Below are 20959 nucleotides of genomic sequence, written 5' to 3'. Positions count from 1 at the left end.
TGTCTGTGAGTGAAATGAAACTTGAGGTCATTAATTTGTGATTTCTGTTAATGAATAATGTAGCATCAGTTGGAAAACAAACAAGAAATCCTGAGATTTTTAAGTGGACAGACCACTCTACGATTTTTCTATTCCATACACTGTGGGACTCATTTGAAAGAAACCATAATTGTGGCTACAAATGCCAGACGTGGCCACATTTTCAGGTTAAATATGTTTGTCATCCATACAGTTTTGTTTTGAAATTAAGAAATCAGTAGATGAATATTATGGCACTACTAACAGAAGCAGTTATGAGCAATTGAACAGTGGGAGGTACAAACCTCAGTAGGTAACTGAGGTTTACGTTAAATTTTCATGATGGGTAAAGATGCATTCTCTCTGTAAGGATATGGCTGGGCTCATGCTTTCTCCCCCAATAAACCCCAAGTTAAGTGCTCTCATAGTGTCTTATTCTTTTGCTTCATTGAATTAAGCCCATGCCCAGAGAATGTCTTGATTTATTCCAGAGTAGTGCTGGCTTGCTAGAGTCCATTTTTCTTTTTCTGTAATTTGGGCACTGCATATGGCCAATTGGCTTATCCAATCTATAGGCAGTAAAAGGTACATATTATGTTTCATGCCAAGTCTACAAGTCCCTGAAAGGGGGAAGCCTTCAGAACGCATTACTGCACAGGTGACAAGGAATTCCAGCCTCCCAGAACGTCTAAAATATCATTCCTAAGTAATGCAGCTTTATCTCACACTACATCTAAACCTTGGAGAGGTTGATTTTTAGTGCAATGCAATAAATATTTCCCTAAAATACATGGCCCGGCTGTCCTATGCTTGCTGGAAGTTTCATTTTTACAGCTTAAAGGGTAAAAATTAGGAAATGACCTTCACAAAATGTAAGCTAGAAACATGGTGCACACGTACAATTAATTTTTTTAAAAACATAAGTAGTAAGGAAGACAAACGGTCTAGAAATGAAATGTGCAGTCAGCTCTGTTTCTGCTTTTAAGGAAAAGTGTTTCTCTTGTCCTTTTGTCTTCTGCCCCTTTGATTTTTTTCCACTCAATTTCTTGTGCAACCCTTCCTATTTATGGTCTTTTTCTGTCACATCCTCTTACTTCCCTGTCTTTTTTTTCCACTGCGTCTACCTACAAGCACATGGAGACACACATCTTAGGGGAAAAGACACATAAAACAAACAAAAATATCTGCTATGCCCAGGAGCTTTTCTTTTTTTTTCTCATTTTTGTTCTCTGAATGTTTTGAAACTTTTACCATAAATACTGAGCTGTGTTATTAGAACACAGGGGAGAAAGAGTGCAGCCTGTCTGCTCTGGAAAGAGTCCTGAGTCTGAGGCTCAGAGGCCCCATGCACACTGGCCAGCCGCCCCTGTGAGCCCGTTTCTCTTCTACCCATGAACTGATCCATCCGAAGAAGATGAGAACGTCCACGATTCACTTAGTTCTCACACCGCATGTGAGAGGTAGGTCCTATTGGCCATTCTTAGTCTCTGCAAACTCAGTGCTTTTGTTTCTTTGCTTAAAGTTTATATAACAAATACATAATTTAAATGTAAAGACACAATATTAGCTTTACCACTTTCTATTTTCCTTATATTAAACATACAGAACAAGCATTCATTTAGAAAATTCATTTAAGAAGTGATTTTAAAATGATGCTTTGGGGAACCCATGGCACCCTGAGGAGCTTTCTGGGGGAAAGAGGAAGAGAAGGGTGGCATGCAGGGCTTCTCACTCAGGATACAACAAAACCATTTTGATCTTATCAGTGTGATAGGGAATGTAACATACTGGGAGTAATAATTTCACGGCCTAAAAAACAGTGTAGATATCTTATGGTCTAATTAGAAATAAATAAGCTAAAACAAAAAAATGGGGTGCTTGGGTGGCTCAGTTGGTGAAGTGTCCGCTTTCAGCTCAGGTCATAATCTTGGGGTCCTGGGCTCAAGTCCCGCATTGGGCTCCCTGCTCAGCGGAGAGTCTACTTCTCCCTCTCCTTCTGCTCATGCTCGCTCCCCCCTCTTCAAATAAATAAATAAAATCTTAAAAAAAAAAAGAAGTCTACATCTAAAGGCTTTACTCTCTTCTCTGCCTTAGGCTTCACTGGTAGACGACGGCAGTGTGGTATTACTTGGCATGATACATAAAACATATGCATCCCATTGGTCACACCATCTCTGCTGATTTACTTAGAATGCTGAAGGGTCCACAAGCACAGTGGGAATGTGGTGAAAATGGCATATTGTACCTATAAATAATTTCAACTTTTTACCTACAAAACCCAGCAAAAGGTTTTTAAAAGTGCTTTTTAAAAGTATAACAACTAGTTAAAAGACTATAATTTTGAGATAATTTTTAACAGCATAATGACTACTAACGTAGTTTGAGGAGCTAAGTAATAAGATAATATAGTAAGGATCAGCTGGAGTAGGCACTATTTTTATTCCTCATAGTGATGTCACATTGCAAGTAGGTACTGACATACCGGATCATCTGGATTATATTGGACAACATATTCTATCTGTCCATTTGGTCCATCATCTATGTCTGTAGCTCCATTGTCTCCTGAAAATCCTGTAAATATCGTGGTGCCAACTGGAGTGAGCTGAAAATAAAATAAAATAAAAACTGTCAATCCTCATTCCATCAACAGCATAACAGAAGTTTTCTAGCACAAGCCCAGCCTTTTGTTACACAAAGGAGAGCAGGCAGCTGCCCACGGCCACAGACCTGACACGTTTCTAAAGAACACTTGCAAAGCTTCCATAGGAGTTCTTGTAAAAGCTGAAATTTCCAACATCACGGTCCTTACTTTGGGTAAAAAATAGAAGGCCCTAATTCAGTGTGAAGCACATTTGGACCAATTTATGACCATTAGCATGTTAGCCCCTGTGGAGAGAATGCATCTGTTGTCCCTCCTTAAAAAAAAAAAAAAAAAAAAAAAAAAAAAAACCTTGATGCATTAAGTTATCGACAAGCTAGAATTTAAATTTTATGGGGAAGTTAGCATCTTTATTTTAAAATCAAAAACCATGTCGGAGAGATCAATGACGTGATGTGCCAGTGGAAGTCTGAGGAAGGGGACAGCAGTGCTCTGTGTATCAGGGGAGGGAGAGAGCTCAGAGTTTCTGCACTCTCAGAAAGCCATTGAGTGGAGGTTGTTGGCAAGATGGCCAGATCTTTTCCCTTGGGATTCAAACAACAACAAAGCTTAATATGGCATACAAGACCATGATTTGGCATTTGGCCTGCGTATCTAGCTTCATTCACTGTTGCTCTCCACCAGAGAATCACTGTTATTTTCTCTGACCTGCAGGTCATTCTGTGCACCGTGTCTTCCTACATCCAGAGCCTCTAGTCCTCAAGCTTTAGCTGGAATCCTCCTTATTAGTTACATTTCCACTTAATTAGTATCACCTTCTCCTAAATCATCCCCGACAAAGCATTCTCTATTCCACATCAGAATAAGGGATCCTTTTGTTGTGCTTGCATTTTGTACCTTTCTTCCTTAATCACTGCATTGAAATCATGAATAAATAAGTTTTGTCAGGGGCGCCTGGGTGGCACAGCGGTTAAGCGTCTGCCTTCGGCTCAGGGCGTGATCCTGGCGTTATCCCGGCGTTATGGGATCGAGCCCCACATCAGGCTCCTCCGCTATGAGCCTGCTTCTTCCTCTCCCACTCCCCCTGCTTGTGTTCCCTCTCTCACTGGCTGTCTCTATCTCTGTCAAATAAATAAATAAAATCTTTAAAAAAAAAAAGTTTTGTCAATAAACATAATCTCTCTGCCTCTATGGAGCAGCGGCTTTTCATTTTTTTTCCTTATTTTTAGAGATATGTTTTGTTAGTTTTTAAATGGGATTCTTTCATGGAGAAATAGTTTCAGAGATTGAAAAAGAAAAGAAGTTGTCTTATTTATTCCTGTTTTCAGTGGGTACAAATTCAAGTCTCTACAAGGATCCACCACATAATGAGTAAATGAGTGAAGTGAGCCCGATGTGCTCGGGGGCAAACTAGGAAGCACATATATTCTATAAAGCAAATTCTTGCTATCATGGAATATAGTCTTCTAATATTCTAATTTTACAAGAAATGCCTTAGTTCTAAAGTTGGCCAAAGATTTTAGAGAATTAAACTGAATTAAATGGGCCAAACAAAATACATGCATGAGGTACAGCAACCACAGTACTTCGCAACTCCTGATCTAGGAAAAAAAGGTACAATTATGATGAAAGAAACAAGCCATCGATACAAAGTAGCGGGTATTTACAAAGTCAGCCTTCCTGGCAGGCAGGTCCAAAGGGCAAACTTTGACTTCCAGCAGGTCAAAGAGAACACAAAGAGAGAGGAGATGGTCTGAATAGCACATATGAGAACACCAGGGCACCACGGACGGGGACCCTGGGTGAAAACGTGAGGTCACTGAAAGACTGCTAAGACTTCTAAGTTGACCATTTTGTATTTTTTAAAATATAATCCCAGTTCCAAAAGATACTGTGCTTTCTTACCGAAAAAAATCATCTATTTTTATGCAGCTTGCTTTGATTTTTAAATTATGAAATTTTATTTTATTTTTTTAATATTGTTTTTAATTTTTAATTTTAATTTTTTATTTTTTTGATGTAAAGTGCGATGATTCATTAGTTGCGTATAACACCCAGTGCACCATGCGATACGTGCCCTCCTTACTACCCATGAAATTTTAAAATTGAATGATGATTTATTTCCAGATAACTAATAAAACAAAGTATTTTTTGTGGTAAGAATGCCAAAGCTGGATCTCCTTGTATTCCTATCTCCTTTCATCAGCACTCTTAGAAAAGGGGTCATCATAGTCAAGTCAAACTCTAAGCTTATTTAAAAATTAGGAAATACTGTTTAAAAAAGAAGTAGCAATGGAAAAAAGGATCTGCTTCAAAATATACACACTGGATTTCCTAAGCACATGATTATCACCTATCCATCACCTAACATATGATTTCAAATTACCCTCTTTCTCCCATGTGAAAATAAAATTGTTGATAACCTTAAAATAAAGCAAAACCAAAAACCCTACAAAGTACTTTTTTTTTAAAGTAGGCTCTACAGCCAGTGTGGAGCCCGGGACCTGAGCTGAGACCAAGAGTCGGACACTTAACCGACTGAGCCACCCCACGAAGTATTTTTTTAAAGACTTTTGTTACCAAAACAAAACAAACAAACAAACAAACCAAAAAAAAACCCCCAAAACAGTGCTGTGGGTTGATTTAAAAAGTCAAAAAGAATCAAAACAAAAAATGAAACAGAAAAACTTGAACAGTAGGTGTGGAAAGATTTTGAAAACAACGTGTCCATGTCTTTCCATCTACTCACTGAGGCAGCATATCTTACCGGACTAGATTCATTGTGGGGAGGGATCCTGAAGTCCTGAAGTCAAGGGCAGAACACAGGTATTAAGGGGAAAGAAGAGGAGGTCAGAAGAGCTGGGAGCACATGCCAGGGTCTGGAGATGCTCAGACAGTGAGTGAGCTGGATGCCAGGGGGAAAGGGCTTTAGAGTAAAGAGCAGAAACTGCTGAAAAGGATCACAGTGCTCCCTATTTCCTCAATTCTGCCAGCCCCTTTAATGTGCACCTAAAAGGACAAGACGGTATAACAAAGACTTTTTAATATCAACTCACTATTACTAAAACCAATTTTTTTCTTTCTTAGCAAGTTTTGTTTTGTTTTGCTTTTTAATTGAAGGCAACATTTCAACACAATCAGTAGTGCATCACCTGTACATTATGAAACATTGGGGCTTAAATTGTGATGACATATCAGAGTTGTTTAGAAGTAAAACGAACAAGAGAAAACCCTACGATTCTCTCACTTTTTCATGTAACCATTTGTATAACATTCAACTGCAGTATTACTACACAGTGACATTATTTTTCTGTTGGAAATTTTAAATTATGTAGACAAGTTGTCAGTTTTCTACATGCTGCTTTAATAATATAAATTCAATTTGACTAGATGTAAAGTTTGAAGTATTATTTATATATGTAGGCAAAAAAAAAAAAAAACAAAAACAATCTTGCCTTTGAGTCTCAAAATCCAAGATGCAAATGAAACCTCCCTGATGATTTGGGTAAGTAATAAAATGGCAGTTGTTATAAGAAAAGAATTATTTTTAGTCAAGGAGAAAATAAAGCATAATTGTCTCTAAATCTCACAGTTTTTTAAGTTTCCCAGTCTTACTAGAGATTAAGTTTCTAAAAATAAATATTTATGACAGTATTTGGTTGGAATAGATTATTTGAAGGATTTTACTTCTCACTATATGATATTTGCAAATCCAAAGACCCTAACCACAAAAAAGCTCTATGTTTTTCTCCAGTTGGCCAGATGTTTTTGAAACTCATAAAAGGTGACATAAAAGTGCTATGGTGCCTCAATATAGTATTGTCAATTAATATTTTTCCTCTTCATCATCGACATCTTTCTTTTACATTTAAAAGTCACATTAATAAAGATGTATAATTTTTAGTACCTAGTCATTTAAAACAAACCCTACGTTATATTTTTGGTTGCTTTCATAAAAATGCACTTAGTGACAAAGCCCAACATAGACTGTTGTTGGGTTACACATAAAAGGACTTACTGTGCATTTGTTCATGGCTGTAATTAGAGGTTACTCCAAAAAGTATTTCAATTTCAATCACTCTCATTTTAGGATTTAAACTTATTTTTTGGGTGCCACACATAATAATTGCCCCCAATAGAATTTACATGCCCACATATATTTTTATTATTCCTTTAAATTACGAGTAGAAATATGATTCTACAGTCAATTCTATTAGTTTATATCCTTGAATGAAAAATAAAAGAAATAATTGCCTCGTCGTAGACAAAGAGAATCCATCTTATCATTTCTATAATGATATCATAATAAAAGTCATAAATGATCTCTAAATAGGATTTTAAGCTCTTTATGAAGAGGAGAATTTAGGTCCTTGAAAATTAAATGGAAAGCGTTATTATAACAGCAGTAGATTTCAGCATTGTATTTCATTTGGGTGCTGTGTCTCTTTACAATTTCACTAACAATTAGAGTAAAGATTTTCCCTCCAACTTTGAAGATGTGGTATTTAGTTGTTGACAGCAAAGGACTCAGGAAATATGCCTCATTATTAGTTCAGCATCTGTATAAACGAGTGAGCTCTGCTCTCTTCCATAGTTGTATGTTTAGACCAGACATCTTAGTACACATTGCTCCTACTTGTTTCCACTACCAGAACGAGGAAACATCCCCATGCAGACTTACACCGGTGAAATGCTGCACTAACCTGGGTCAGCGATTGGGATGCACACATTTATCTGTAATCTATCAGACACAGGCTAGGGTTAGGGATGTAAAGCTAATACAAGAGAAATAGCTAAGAAAAAAGAATATAAAGCATTTTATCTTTATATGGAAGTTCTGGAGAGACTAAAAAGGTCCCAATGAAATGACCTATACTAGATGCAAACAAGCAAAAGGGAGTTGGAACACGCAAAATGGTGTTAAAAAATAGATTTCATTCATTTTCATTATACATACACCCAACGGAAGTATGCACATATGTATGTACACAAGCATGTGTGTGTGCGCACACACACACTGCGTAAATATAAATACATACATGTCACCATGACTTATTCTCAGTACTGGAGGCGGGGCACAGTGGTGCTTCGTGAATTTCTGAATACGATGTAGAGGTGAGAGTCAGGCTGTTTATTTTAAAGCTGTGTTGCTCTATACATTATTATTCACAGTTTCCAGGGCACATCTGCCATGCAGATGGCCATGTTCTGTGTTCTTTAATATTTCAGCAAGCCTTAGAAATATAAATTTGGTTTTCTGAAGGGTGTTCTAATGCACAGGATGATTATCAGGGTGGTCAGCTGCCTGAGGGTGCCACTTACTTATTTAGTTCATGTCTCTTTCCACAAGGATTTTATACAGCTATTGGGAAATACAGAAAATGCATAGATACATGCAAATGGAAAAGTTAAAGAAAATCAAAGCAAGAAAATTCAATATTTCAAGAAGATGCAGAAGACAAATTAGAATGTGAATGTAAAAAATGAACAGTTCTCAGTGAACTATGTATCCTGTGATCCATGGTCACTGAAGCTAACTGAAAAATTATGAACAATGCTCCAAAAGGAGAAGACGTCCTCACTTACAAGCTTCCTTGCAATATTTCCCCACAGAAGCTTTGTATCCATGGCTTCATATAAATACAATTGCTTCTCATTATCCATGGTAATTATGTTCTATAATGTCACCATGAACACTGACTTAATAAATACTGAACCATGGCTTCCAGAGGAATTTGGGGTTACCCACCGCTAGGCGGAACACAAGCTTAGGTTCCCCCCAGCCTCGTCACAACATTTTCATCAACCAATCAATATATAACCTTGTTTTATGTATGCTTCTGTTTAAAGACACCTTATTTATATGTGTTTTTGATTCACTACCATTTAGCTTACAGCCAACAGCACCATAACTCACGCTTGAATGAAACTTACCTAAAACATATATTCTCTCCGTAAGGGACATATGCTTAGGAAGGCTAAACAGCCCTGCAGCGCTACACTTGGGGGACATTTTAAACAGCAAAATCACTGGCACAAAGTACAAAGATGTAAACAAAGTGGGGCTGATTAGACTGCAGAAAAAGGGACATTTGTTTACAGTAGGAGACGTGAAACAAGATGGCAGAGTATCATTGAGTTTGGCCTGAGTTAGAACTGTGTATGGGGGTGACTCAGATTTTTCATCCCTCTGCACATGTCTGTGAATGACCATGGAAGTTTGGCAAGTATTGAATTTGGGCTTATAAATAAATTTGAGCAAGTAGGCAAATTCACAATTACAGAATCAGTGAATCATGAAGATGGGCTGTATGTGACAACACTAGTAATTCATTAGGAGCGTGGCTCAAAGACTCAATCGACCAGAAACGGAGACAGGATCGAGTCTCATCTCTGGCTCCACTTAGCTCAATGATCCCTGCTCCTCTGAAATTGTTTCCTGCCTGTGAATGTAAAAATTGGATTAAAGCACTTATGAGAAACATTTTAGATCTATATTTTGATTGTTTATTAAAGAACTAAATAAGTGGAAATATAAGCTTTATCAAAAAATTGGCTTTATCATAACATAAAGATGTCAATTCTTTATAATTTTATCAAAAGATGTGGAGATTTATAAGCTGATTCTAAAATTTACATGAGACTTCATGGGGTCAAGAATTGAAAGACAGTCTTAAAGAAGAACTAAGTTGGAAGACTTACACTTTCCAGTTCCCTGACTTCAATATAAATCTACAGAAATTGAGACATTGCAGTATTGGCTTGAGAATAAACAAATATACCAGTGGGATGGCTACTGAGTCCAAAAACAATTCCCATAGATAGTTACCTCATTTATAGAAAAAGACAACACAACAGTGTATGTGAATTCAACAATCTTTTCAATAAATGGTGCTGTGTTAATTAAAAGTCCACATGAAAAAAAAATGTTACCAATTCCTACTTCATAACCTACATAAAACTAAATTCCAGGTGGCCTTGTGCACTGTTGGTGGGAAGGTCAATTGGTGCAGCCACTGTGCAAAACAGTATGGAGGTTCCACAAAATATTAGAGATAGAATTACCATATGATTCAGTAATTCCACTTTGGTGTATTTATCCAAAGGGAATGAAAGCACTAAATCGAAAACATAAATGCTCTTCCATGTTCATTGCAGCCTTATTTACAACAGCCAAGACATGTGAAAACCTAAGTGTCAATATATTAATGGATAAATGGATAAAGAAAATATGGTATGTATGTATATATACATATATACACATACAATGGAGTAATATATATATTTCATTATATATAATATGTGTGTGCATATATATCTCTGTGTGTGTGTGTGTGTGTATATATATATATATATAGAGAGAGAGAGAGAGAGAGAGAGAGTGCGCACTCGCATCACTCAGCCGCAGAAAAGAAGGAAATCCTGCCATTTGCTACAACATGGATGGACCTTGAAGGAATTACATTAAATGAAATAAGCCAAAGACAAATACCATGTAATCTTACTTATATTTGGAATCTAAAACAAATAAATAAACAAAAATCTTCAAAAAAAAAAAAAAAACCCCAACAAATTCATAGGTACAGAGAAGAGATTGGTGGCTAGGCAGGAATGGGGTGTGTGTGTTTTCACACCCTCTGGCTGAAGGTGGTCAAAAGGTACAAAAGATACAAACCTCCAGTTATAAGATAAATAAGTCCTGGGAATGTTGGGGCGTCTGGGTGGCTCAGCTGTTAAGCGTCTGCCTTTGGCTCAGGTCATGATCCCAGAGTCCTGGGATCGAGCCCCACATCGGGCACCCCGTTCGGCAGGAAGCCTGCTTCTCCCTCTCCCACTCCCCCTGCTGTGTTCCCTCTCTCACTGTCTCTCTCTGTTAAATAAATAAATAAAATCTTAAAAAAAAAAAAAAAAGTCCTGGGAATGTAAAGTATAGCATAGTGACTATAGTTAATAATACCATATTATTATATGTTTGAAAGTTGCTGAGATAGTAGATTTTAAAAGTTCTCATCACACACAAAAAAGCTTAGTATGTGTGTTGATTGAATGTCCACTAGACTTACTGTGGTGATCATTTTAAATATACACATATACTGAATCATTGCATTGTATACCTGAAACTAGTATAATATCATATGTCAACTGTATCTCGATAAAAATGTAAATCATGAATCACTAAATTCTACACCTCAAGCCAATTTTACCATATATGTTAACTAACTCGAATTTAAATAAAAATCGAAATAAAAAATGTAAAATATAAGATAAACCTAAGAAAACAAGATCATATCTTCAAGATATAACAATCAGTAAAGACTTATTAGATAAGACATACAGAGCAAAAACCATGAAAACATTGAAAAATTGGACTACACTAAAAATAAAAACTCTTATCCATTATCACTAACAAGGAAGTAAAGCTATAAACAACAAGACTGGTGGAGACACGTTCAATATGTATATTCGACAAGGAAATTATGTTCAGAATATATAGAGAACCTCTACAACATAACAAGAAAATGACAGACTCTTGAATAGGAAATTCACAAAAAAGAGCCTAAGCTAGTGGCCAACAAACACATAAAGAGTGCTGACTTTCACTCGGTATCAGGACGTCCTAATTAAAATGCCAATGGCACATTACTGGATGCCCACCAAACTGGCTAAAATTAATAATAGAGAAAATACCAGGTTTTGCCCAGGGGTTGGAGCACTGCAGGCTGATTTTGCAGAGGTGAGGCTCAGTCTCAGGTTCTAACTCACCAGGTCTGTACCCCTCCCGGGTAGCACTCTGGAAGGGCTGCTGATTTGTCTGCAACACGGGATGTACAATCTTTGGATGCTCTGATCCTACTTCATGATCCTTTATTTTTTTTAAAAGATTTAATTTATTTATTTGACAGAGAGAGAGAACACAAGCGGGGGTAGCAGCAAGCAGAGGGAGAATCAGACTTCCCGATGAGCAAGGAGACTGATGCTGGACTCGATCCCAGGACCCTGAGTTCATGATCTGAGCTGAAGGCAGACGTTTAACAGACTGAGCCACCCAGGCGCCCCCCAGCTTCTTGATCCTTTGAAGATCACCTGTAGTGTTTCCATAGTCATCTGTGCAGAGTGTTAGAAATTCCCGTTCTTGAATTTATAGAGTCCTTGAAAGCAGTCCTATTTTAAAATGACTAGTTAGTATCTTCTTGTCCCTACACGTATTGTCACGGTCTTCTCAATTACGCTGGATGGTGTGAAGATTCTCTTCCATCATAGGAACCTTTCCAAATTAGAAGCCATTCATTCTTTGGCTACTATTCAGCCTTTAACTTCCTCCTTAGATAAAGTAATTGTATGATCTTTCTTACAAGTCATCTCTGCCTTGGAAATACGCTTTAGGGATAGTGATACATTTGAAAATGAAGACAGTCTCCACAAATGAAGTAGAGTGATGGATTTGCACACAGGTTCACGTTGTTGGAGACTTCAGTTTTTTCTCACAATGATTAAATTACATGATCTCTGAGTCTATGGTCATTTATTGAGAGCTTATTATAATCATTTTTTCTGTGTCCATTATGACGGTTTTATACCAACTCATTAATAGAATATTTGTTTTATTCAACCATTTATCCAAATCAAATGTCTACATGAAGTTTATCTAGTTTATCTTAAAACTTTCTAGAATTGCAAATAACACACATTCCTGAATTCAAATTTAGTGGATGTTATCTTTCAGGGATTTATACAAATCAGAGAAAAAATAAGAAAAACATACATATATTCTTCATATTCTATCTAATATAATAGCTTTTGCACCTGTGTGTAAAATCTCGATTCCTTATTTTAATTATGAAAGCTAGAAAGTCACTTCTGAAGAAATTATTGAAGGTAAATTCTGGTAGATAAGTATCTTCAAAATAAGAGGATTATTATTATTAGAGTGATAAGTAGTTTACTCATCTTTACTAAAATCTAAAGAAAAACTATGCTTAAATTGAATATATATGTGTGCATATATACACAAATACGAGAGAATGTGTATATATATGTGTATATATATTTATATATAAGAGCTTACTAAATTTGAAATTTGTTGAATACTTGAATCTTTTAAAACAACTGAAAAATTGATTCCCATTTACATGTTTAATGTAGAAAATATATTTTTATGTGCTTCTTTCCTGTCTGTTAATCTCCACCTCCTTTTTCCTCTCTTACCAGTCTCCTGCTTCCCAGAGAGAATGTGCCTAGTACCCTCAAGGAGGAAAACAAGGATATGTGAAAGGAACTGGGGCTTCTTTCTTTGGAAGCTTTTCTGTGCTATAGATTACCTGCTTGTGCTGTCTCTCAAAGAAATTCTATGAAAGAGTATGGCTCTGAAGATCCAGTGATTTTTATTCCTTGAAGATATTTATCAAGTTTCTAATACCATGGACATTTCATATATGTGATGCACACACACACACATACATATATTTTATATTTTCTAATATATATATAAATATATATTTAACTTAAAAATTACCTTATTGTACTTAACAATTGTAAAGAAAACACATATATTTATAAATTTATATTTTCTAATATATATAAATATATTTTCTAATTTATATAAATTTATATTTTCTAATATATATATAAATATATATTTAACTTAAAAATTACCTTATTGTACTTAGCAATTGTAAAGAAAACACATATAAAATGTGTTAAAAATTCTTAACTGTAGATGAACTCTGTTATGCTTCATGTAATTTTTTTCTAATTTATGTTTTCTAATATATATATAAATTTATATTTATATTTTCTAATATATATAAATATATATTTATATTTATATATTTATATAAATATATAAATTTATATTTTCTAATATATATAAATTTATATATTCTAATTTATATGTTCTAATATATATAAATTTATATTTTCTAATATATATATTTATATTTTCTAATATTTATATAAATTTATATTTTCTAATATATATAAATATATATTTAACTTTCTATTTATATTTATATTTTCTAATATATATATAAATATATATTTAACTTAAAAATTACCTTATTGTTTTAGCAATTGTAAAGAAAACACATATAAAATGTGTTAAAAATTCTTAACTGTAGATGAACTCTGTTATGCTTCATCATGGATGCCGTCTGTGCTCTTAGATCTACTGAAATGACTGATAAGAACAGATGTCTGAAAATGCATGTATTCATGAAAGGAGATGATTCATGAAAGGAGATTTCCATGATGAAATATGGAAGAATAGCACAAAAAGAAGAATTTGATCAGGAAAGTGAACACTCAAACTGAATAGATTCTGAGATCATGTTATTTCACCATTGTGAGGAAAAGCTGATTTTGTCAGTGCTGTTCCGCAAATTACCGCCAGTTCACAAACTTGCATTTTGCATTTAATTTGTGAAGACACTTTGATTTTCAAATATGTAACTATGTCTAAAGCATAGTTCCAAAGCAAAGTTGACTCACAAGAAAAGAGGGCCATAACCTGTACTAAGTACTTCAAATGTATTACCTCTTTTAATCCTTTAATGCAAATTTGAAACATTATTTTTGTTGTTATACTTATTTTATAGTTGAGGAATCATGTCATAATTCTACTGCAACCCAGATCGTCTGACTTCAAAGTGTAAATTCCCAGGCACTGGGAAATATATTATTTCAGAAATTTCATAATCTGCTATTAATAAGCGTTTGAGAAAAAGGGAAATGAAAGAGGAAATAAATATAATGTGGCATATACCAGAACTCAAGATACACAGATAATCTGAAATGATGCAATTTGGATGAGGTATTCCATCAAAGATAAATTATGTTTCACTGTAAGGAAAAATAGTTTTGAGATATTTACAGAAAGACAAAGAAATTAAACTAAGCTAGTGTCTGCATTTTAGAAAAGTGATATTAAATTACTATTGCCATTGACAATAGGTAGATTCTCAGCAAGCAAATTATTTCATAAATTCCCGAATTTGCCTTTTTAGTATGCTAACCTCTTCATTCATGATCAAAACTTCATTGCTAGTTTATTGCTTCATGCCTGAAAAAGCACTTAATAAATGCTCAAGGGGCAAAGAGAAGAAGAAAGAAAATATATCCAACCACGGTGATTTGCATTTTCACCCAAGGTTTTTCAACAAATCAATGCTTCACAAATCACTAGTAAAAATGTTGGGTACCATTGAAGAGGCTACCATTACCAGTAATGGGACACATTGATATTGTGTGTCTTTCTTATTGTGTGCTATGAAAAACACATATTACTGTTGTGGTATTCCTGAACAAAATTTATAATCATGAAGAAATATCAGGTAAATGCAAATTGGGAAATATGCTATAAACTGCCCCACTCCGGAAAATTATTAAGGTCATTAAAGGAAAGGGAATACTAAGGACCTAAGATTGAGACTACAAAGACATAGCAACTAAATGCAATGTTTGATCCTAGATAGAGTCTTTGACCCATAATGACTTTATTGGGAAAATTAAATGTGGGTCTATAGATCTATATATGATATACAATATATATTATGCATATGATTATATGGTATATATACACACATATATATCTCTATCTATCTACTAGAAAGAAAGATTATTTGATCAGTACTCCTCACAACTGTCAAGGTGATCAAAAACAATAAAAGAAAAAAAATTGCCACAGTCTAGAGAGGACTAAAGAGATACAATACCTAAAAAGTAATATGGTATCCTAGATTGGGTCCTGGAACAAAAATAAGGACATTATGTAAAAACTAAGGAAATCCAAATAAAATATAGATTTGAGTTAATAATAACATTTCACTGTTGGTTCATTAGTTGTTTAAAAATGTACAGTACTAATAAAATCTGTTAACAAGAGGGGAAATTGGATATGGGTTATATGGTATCCTATTACTTCTACTAAAATAGTTATTTAGGTCTGAAGAGTTCTGATATTTTTTAAGTAAATAATAGAAAATACGATGATAAAATGGGCCATTTCCATAATCACTTTCATTATAACAAAATCCAAGACCTGAGCAGATCATTTATTATGAGAAAATATTATTAAAATAATAGAGCTTTGTTCATTTATGTTACATTAGTTTTTAAAGATTTATTCATGTATTTCAGAGAGAAAGGCGGAGCATGGAGGGGAGGGGCAGAGGGAGAGAAAGAGAGAGAATCTCTAGCAGCCTCCACGCCCAGTGCGAGCCAGATGTGGGGCTTGATCTTCTGACACCAAGATCATGACCTGAGACGAAATTGAGAGTCAGATGCTTAACCGACTGAGCCATCCACGCACCCCAATTACATTAAATTTAATATATAGTATAAATTTGAACTAATTCTCAGCCAAAACATTAAGTAAGATAGACTAGAGAGGGAAAAAGAAATAAAAGAGAGTGAGAGATTCTCATACTTTCTATGGTTTAATGTGGCTGACTTCACCTTCTAGTTCCTGCTGATTGGTATGATCATTAAAATGTTTTCAATCATTAACTTAAATCTTAACTACATAAAACACTTTAGAATCCAATTTAAAAAATTAATGAGCACATTAGGCTAACAGGTATTGTTGAAATGTAAGGAGAAATAAGTATAATGGCATTTAATGTAAAATAAAATAAACAATATTTTCTTAATTATTAATGTTATAATATTAATAAATAATATTTTAATAAAATAAAATAAAATCCTAATTAAACCAGCATATGATACCAGCTAATATAAAATACCCTCTATGGTATATTACCTATCATACATGTAGTTGGGCAAGATGGTCTTGATATGCTTGTCATCATGTTACTTTTTATAATTCTTCCTGAACTCATAGGCATTCTACAGAAAAAGTACTATATATATATATATATATATATATATATATATATATATATATATATATATAATTTACTTATAGTCCAACTCTGATGTTATATCACCACCATCCTATAATTTTTATTTTCTAGTTATTAGTCATAAACAAGGTATTTTACAGGGTACCTGGGTGGCTCAGTCGGTTACGTGTCTGACTGTTGATTTCAGCTCAGGTCATGATCTCAGGGTCTTGAGATCAAGCCCCAAGTTGGGCTCCACATTCAGCACAGAGTCTGCTTGTCCCTCTCCCTCTGCTCCTTCCCTGCTCTGTGCTTTCTCTATCTCTAAAGTGAACAAACAAAATCTTTAAAAAAATAAATAAGGTATTTTACAGTGTCCCCTCATGATGCATTAAAGGGAGTTTTCAAGGTTATTAATCTCACAAAGTTTGAACAGAATGAAAAAGAGAATCTTTGTTGATTTGAAGTTGAAAAATATCTCATAAGGAAATGCTCATCTGTGAATAAAACAAAGTTTAAAACTATATTTATTAGTCTCAATGTTACATGGGATTTAGTCTTTCTCTCTTTTTTAAATTATCCTATTTTCCCCATAGTTTAAGAAATATAAGTGCTAGAATGGGTATAAGGTATATAATTATTAACCTAAGAAAGGTGGTAAAAATAAAAATACAATTTAATAAAACATTTCAGCCAAAACAAATGTTTCATACTGAAAATACTCAGGTGTATTTTTCTTTGAGAATTAAATTTGGGGAAGCGTGACTGCACGCATGTGGGAGTGCAGGATATAAGGCGCAAGGTCGCCATGACCACCATTCCCACCACTCCACGCGCACACAGAATGTCCCTAGAACTGTAGGCTTCACTCTATATTCTCCTTATTCTTTAATCTTCAAGAACTATCCCAAATACGCTACTATTTCTTCCATGGAGGAAATCAAACCTATTAGGAATTACTCAGCTTTTTGTGAATATGCGGATAGGAAGCAGCTGTCCTGAAATCACCACCTAGGTTGTGGCCACTCAAAAGGCTGTGCTTCGTTCCCTTAACATTCAACTAACAGGGCACCTGCGTGGCTCAGTCAGTTAAGCGCCTGCTTTCAGCTCAGGTCATGATCTTGGAGTCCTGGAATCGAGCCCCACATCGGGCTCCATGCTCAGCATGGAGTCTGCTTGTCCCTCTCCCTCTGCTCCTTCCCCCACTGTCTCTCTCTCAAACAAATAAAATCCTCAAAACAAAACAAAAACAAACAAAAAAACCATTCTGCTAGCACGCCATTATTTTACTGAACTATGGACCAAGTGGATACTTTAGACCCAACAAGCAAGTGCAACGTTTTTCCAATTAGTATTAGTACTATTCATATTATTGGTCTTACATACGCCTTACTCTTTCTGAAAACCTTATTTTAAGACGTGGGGAAGGAATACAAATTTTCAAAATTGCATGTTGCTCTCTTGACATATCTGAGTTTTACCATTCTCCTGCCTCATACGTCTGTACAGTGCGGTGACCAAGCACTCAGTTGTGGAGTCAGCCTGCCTTGGTTTCTGGCTTAGAGCTGCCACTAACTAGCAGTGAGGTCTTAGACAAGTGAATACATGGCCCTCTGGTTCTATACTTTCTGCAGCACACACACATGATGTGCATCTGTGTGTCGGCGCAGAGGTCTCATTTGAGATGCTTAATAGAAAACATTTAGTATTAATAACTATACTTAATAAATGACAATTGTCATGAATTATCTGGTAGAATGGTAGAATGAATCTACCATTATCACTGTAACCCGTCCTTATTCCACTCAGTGTCAGGAGAAACGATGCCACTGACCTGGCAAGGAGATCTGCGTAGAAATCTTACTGCCCATAATTTCTGGACAAGAATAAATTTAAAATATATTTGGGGTGAAGTTATTTTTTGAATGAGTACACTTAATAATACAAAAGTAAAAAAATACTAGAATTATTATAAATTTAAACTTTATAGACATTTAAGCTATTAACCAGGATGTGATTTACGATGTACTAGTAATGTCAATAATTATGAAATAACCTGATTGTTCCTTAAACCCAAGGTAATTTCAACTGCAAACCTTCATCTTCCTAAATTATAAATGACATTTTAAATTTAGATTTATGGAACATCCTTTAAAGGTTCCTATTATTAATAACTGAAAGAACTTGATCAAACACAAATTTATTAAATTGACATGATGCTCTCGGGACCCTTGGCATTGAGCTTCACAAGCTGTGCATGCAGGAAAATCTTTTAGAGGGAAAAAAAGTACATTTGGTCAAAGGGGAATCATTAATATTACTTAATCAATACGACTTTAGTTTTTCTGGGACATGAAAAGTAGGGTAAAGATTCTCAAGTGGTATAATAGTCATATCTAAATAAATACATTAATTTCCCCTATAGTTATTTTAAAAGAGCAGTAATTCACATAAATATGTATTTTCCCCCAAGGGCTATGTAAAAAGAACTATAATTCTCATAGCTCATATTTACCAAGTCAAAAAAAAAATGTATTTCTTTTGTTGTCATCATTGTGTAATTTAAGTAATTTGTCACAATAATCCGGAAAGCCTTTTTTTGTTTCTTTAAAAACTTTATCACAAATGCATTTCTTTGTAAATTTAACTCAAAACAAATTCTTACTCTCTAGCTCATCTTTATCTCAGGGACAAGTGAACACATATGTTTAATAATACTTTCCTGTTTCATGACTGTACCATTCATGACTCATTGATAAGTCGATGTACAGAACCCCTACAATGTGCCAGGCACTGTTCAACTCAACCGACAAAACAAAACACTGGCTATCCTAGGGATCCCATTCTAATTTGGCAGATACACAGGAAACAAATAAATACATACATTATATCAGGTTTAAATAAGTCCTATAAAGATAATCCATTTCAGACTGTCTCTTGAAATAGTTATAAAGGGATGTCTGGGTAGCTCAGATGATTAAGCATCTGCCTTCAGCTCCAGTCCTGATCTCAAGGTCCTGAGATCGAGCGCTGCATTGGGCTCCTTGCTCAGCAGGGAGCCTGCTTCTCCCTCTGCCTGCTCTGCCTGCCACTCCCCCTGCTTGTGCTTGTGCTCTCTCTCTCACAAATAAATAAATAAAAATATTTTTTAAAAAAAAGGAAGAAAGAAACAGTTACAAAATATACAGGTAACATGTTATATTCTAAAATCCGTGAATTTCTTTTTCTGTTTTAAAATTTAGTGCATGTATTCATACCTACCCTACAAGGTAGGTATTCTTTTCATTCCCATTTTTAAGGAGAGAAAACTGAAGCACAGAAAAAGTATATATATTTTTTAAATAAATGATGGGGCGCCTCGGTGGCTCAGCGGGTTAAGTGCCTGGCTCTTGGTTTTGGCTCAGGTCATGATCTCAAGGTCATGGGATCGAGCCCCATGTGGGGCTCTGCACTCAGAGGGGAATCTGCTTGAAGAATCTCTCTCTGCTCTACAGTCCCATGTGTGCACTCTCTCTATCTAAAATAAATAAATAAATTTAAAAAAATAAAGATAAATGATAAACCAAATCTAGCATGGTTGGACATCTGGGTTGTTTCCAGTTTTCAAATAATGGAAAAAGTCAATAAATCTTCTTGTACATATGTTTTGGTGGGCATATGTAATAATTTACCTTGGGGTATATACAACAAAGCAGAATTGCTGAGTCATAGCATATTTACCTGTTCACTTTTTCTAGGAACTATAAACAGATCTCCAAACAGTTGGGCCAACTTACTCATCCACCAACAATGTCTGAAATTTGTGGTCACCCTGTAACTTTACCAACACATGGGACTATATTTCCTTTAAATAAAAAGCTGAATTTAGTTTTGAATAAATAGATGTGGTTCATTCCCCCTTCTATTTACCCCCCCTTCATTCTTCCCTTCCTTCTCCTACTGATAACATAACATAATAAAAAATTAAAAAAAATCAGTGAAAAAATAAAATAAAATAAATAGATGTAATTGAAACTACATTTTGGTAGGTCCTATGAACAAGGTATTCTTGTTAAAATTCATTTTGTCTGTAGCTTGTTTATAAAAAAAAAAAAAAAAGACTTTAAAAAATATTGACCTTGTCCCCAGCAAACTTGTTAAGCTCATTTTTAAAGGCAATAATTTATATGTAAATATTGTTGGTGTCTACATATACAGTAGTACCATTTGTGAATAAATAGAGCTTTATGCATCATTTTCTAAATAATATGAGAAATTTCTAGTTTCTTTCTGTTGTTTTTATTAATTTTAAGTTTAGCTGCATGGTGATTAGAAAACATACTCTGTAATTTCAGTCATATGGAATATGGTGACACCTCCCCTATAGCCTCACATTTGGTAAAAATCTTGTAAGTGTTCCATGTGCTTGAAAGGAATGTGTTCTGCAGCTGTTGTGTGCAGTCTTCCTTCCCTAAGAATCCACCAGGTTGAATTTTCTAATCTCACTACGCAAATCTATTTCCTT

General features: G+C 34.8%; 1 protein-coding gene across 1 annotated transcript in view; it reads right to left on the bottom strand.

Moving 5' to 3' along the window:
• PCDH15 (protocadherin related 15) overlaps positions 1 to 20959 on the bottom strand; it is a 1630853-nt gene that overhangs the window by 473052 nt on the left and 1136842 nt on the right. The window contains exon 8 of the mRNA XM_087863140.1: positions 2501 to 2620. Within this exon, the coding sequence (XP_087719266.1) occupies positions 2501 to 2620 (120 nt within the window). The remainder of the gene's footprint in view (positions 1 to 2500; positions 2621 to 20959) is intronic.

The sequence above is a fragment of the Ursus americanus genome, chromosome 6, assembly GCF_024610735.1.
Source record: "Ursus americanus isolate L20-20 chromosome 6, mUrsAme1.1.p, whole genome shotgun sequence".
In the NCBI taxonomy this organism is placed as follows: Eukaryota; Metazoa; Chordata; class Mammalia; order Carnivora; family Ursidae; genus Ursus; species Ursus americanus.
Note: the sequence above shows the minus strand (reverse complement) of the source record. Positions and strands in the feature narration are given on the sequence as shown.